Source organism: Trachymyrmex septentrionalis, unplaced genomic scaffold (genome assembly GCF_001594115.1).
Source record: "Trachymyrmex septentrionalis isolate Tsep2-gDNA-1 unplaced genomic scaffold, Tsep1.0 scaffold31, whole genome shotgun sequence".
NCBI lineage: Eukaryota > Metazoa > Arthropoda > Insecta > Hymenoptera > Formicidae > Trachymyrmex > Trachymyrmex septentrionalis.
Window position 1 is genome coordinate 221,153 of NW_017305474.1, and position 2,946 is coordinate 224,098.

General features: G+C 31.8%; 1 protein-coding gene across 1 annotated transcript; it reads left to right on the forward strand.

Annotated features, from left to right (window-relative positions):
- The first annotated feature begins 289 nt into the window (after positions 1 to 289).
- LOC108749692 (GS homeobox 1-like) lies at positions 290 to 1,750 on the forward strand. The gene is made up of 2 exons (XM_018488573.1): positions 290 to 542; positions 1,035 to 1,750. Exons 1-2 carry the CDS (start codon positions 290 to 292, stop codon positions 1,748 to 1,750), a joined length of 969 nt encoding a protein of 322 aa, XP_018344075.1.
- The last annotated feature ends 1,196 nt before the right edge of the window (positions 1,751 to 2,946 follow it).

Consider the following 2,946-nt stretch of genomic DNA (forward strand, 5'->3'; position numbering starts at 1 on the left):
TCTTACAATTAAAAACATTAAAAGGTGCGAGTTTAAAAGCAAAAAAAGATAATCGTCTTAAAAATAACCGGAAAGAGTAATCAGAAAAAGCAAAGAAAGAACGCAGTGATTTCAAAGCATCATTCTTTGTACCGTTAAATTCAAAGTAAGAATTAAACAGAAAGTTAAGTGCGACGAGAAAGATATCAATGATCGTTGGATTACTTTGTGTCGCGTGTGAACTTCACGGCTTTGGACACAACTTGAGCAGTTGTATCGATCTTCCGGGGAATTCTTCAAAGAGAAGAAAATGTCTCGAAGCTTCCTAGTGGATTCTTTAATCGGCAACAACTCGCCGCCGTCGTATCCGCTACCATATTATGGGAATCTGCCTAATTACATGTTCAGTTTTTTTAATGTGGGTTTGGGATACCAACCGATCAGACCAGTGCCCAGACCACCCACTATACCTGTACCAATCACCCCACCGACGTTGGGTGTTATGCCGATACCTAGACAGAGTCCTCCATCACCTTTAAACAACTTGACAAGCAGACTACCAGGTAAATATATTATTATCTTACTAATAAATCCATAATTATTTATTAATGATTCATAAAGATATAATAATTATTTTCGTGATTACATGCAATGTTAATTGTTAACAATTAACATAATGAGTCTAAAGTCGTATTTAATATTGTATCTCAAAAACCGATCTTCATTTAATTATATTTAATGTAATTATATGATATAAATATGATATAATAAATATCAAATGTATACCATTACAGTTATTATACATTAATCATATATAATGTAAGTTATATATAAAAATAATTAAAATTAGTAGATATTTTAAAATTTTTAATATTTATTCATTTTTAAGATCTCTACGATATCATTTTAACTATTTTAGATAGCATTTTTGTGATATTTTTCCAATCTCGCTAAAGAAATATATAATATGTAAAAGCAAGCATTCTATTAAATTTCTTCTATCACAATAACTACCTCTCGCAGCAACGCTATTAACCTCTGACCTTTTTCCCCAGACGTTTCAACACCCAGCGAGTCTCCGTCCCGCAACAGTACCCCGACGCCTCCGCCAAAATCCCCGAGCTCCATTAGCAACAGCTCGAAGCGTATCCGAACCGCGTTCACTAGCACTCAGCTGTTGGAGTTGGAGCGCGAGTTTGCCTCAAACATGTACCTGTCACGACTACGTCGAATTGAAATCGCGACGAATTTGCGGCTATCAGAGAAACAGGTAAAGATATGGTTTCAGAACCGCCGTGTGAAATATAAGAAGGAAGATCTGCCATCTGGCCAAAGTCAGAAATGCTGCTGCCTACGAACTTGCGGTAAACGCAAGGATAGCTGTGGAGAGGAATCGCCTGGCCGAAAGTGCGATCAAGATGAGGATGAAAAAAGATCGATAAAAAGCGAGAGTGATGATGGCAAATTTAGTCGCGGACTTGTAACTGAGCGTCTCGAGAGATCGATCGCGAATGAAGACGTCGGTCCCGAGGAGAAGTTCGACTTCTCGAGAATAAACTCCGTACAGGAAGATCAGGTACTCGGATACGAAGCGCGGGATCTCTCTCGAGGTTGCAAGAGGAGTTTGGGAGCAAGTGAAGAGAACGACAAGAGGAGGAAGATGGAGACGGTGGCAGATTATCAAACTCCGAATCCAGAGGCGATTACAACTCCAATGTTCAGAAGTATAACATGCACGAAGCATACCGTTGAGAGTATCGTTAACTCGTAAATTTGAAAGTCTGTACATAAATTTTCGAGAATTGTAAAGTAATGTAAAGTTCAAACTCTCACGATACCTTTACAAATTGAACAAGTAGATAAATAAACAGATAAGCACTTTAAGAAAAGAACTGAGACAATGAAATTATATACACTGAGATTATATACAGAATATATTCAACAAATTGTGAATATTGTAAATATATTTTGTAAGACTGTATTGTAAATATATTTTTGTATGATTTATATAGAAAACCCCAAATTGTATATATTTTTAATATAAATTTAACCAAAATAAATATCACAATTATGAAATTGTGCCTTCATTAAAATTTTAATTCCTTTAAACAAATACAATATGTTCATTTATTTTATGCTCAAATTACTCTCAGAAAACATAAATTTTAAAATAGTTGCACAATAAAATTTTGACTTGTAAAAATTTCATTGAATTTTCACAGAAAGTATCTTCTTTTCGTAAAAAAAAATATATATATAAAACGACAAAAGATAAGAATTTTAGATAATAAAAGATTAATAATTTCTTATTACTGATATAAAATAATTAAAATGATTTAATAAAAACAATTCTATGTTCAAAATGCATAATTATTTTCAATTAAATATATTTAGTTGTTTACTAATAATGAATTCGATTGGACGCATTCAGTGCGCACTGGTGCACATTAAAGCCGTTGTACAAAATAATGTAAAGATATGTTTATAAATATAAACATAGAAATCGATTAAATCGTGAAATACTTAATATATTTTATTGTACTATTAGGTATAATATGTATTTCATAATTCGAAATTTCATATTTATACTCAAATTAAATCAGTGTACAACGACTTGAGTGCGCACTAATGTTTCCAATCGAATTCACCGTAAGATATTAATGTTGCTCTTGATTATTGCAATATGTTTTATGAAAATATAATTTCAGAAATATATATGAAAAAGCTTCTTCTAAAATATTTTAAAAAACAGCAAACGATAAAATACGTTCTTTTCAATATATATATCAATAACTTAAAACGACCAAAAGACGAGCAAATTTTAATAATTAAGTAGATCCTTTTTTTAACCATTTAATAAAATAGTAAATATAATATAATATAATATAACCGTCAACAATAAAAGAATTAAGCAATATCAGACAATTTTTAAGAAAGTTTTAATTCGAACGTATTAGCTCACACTGT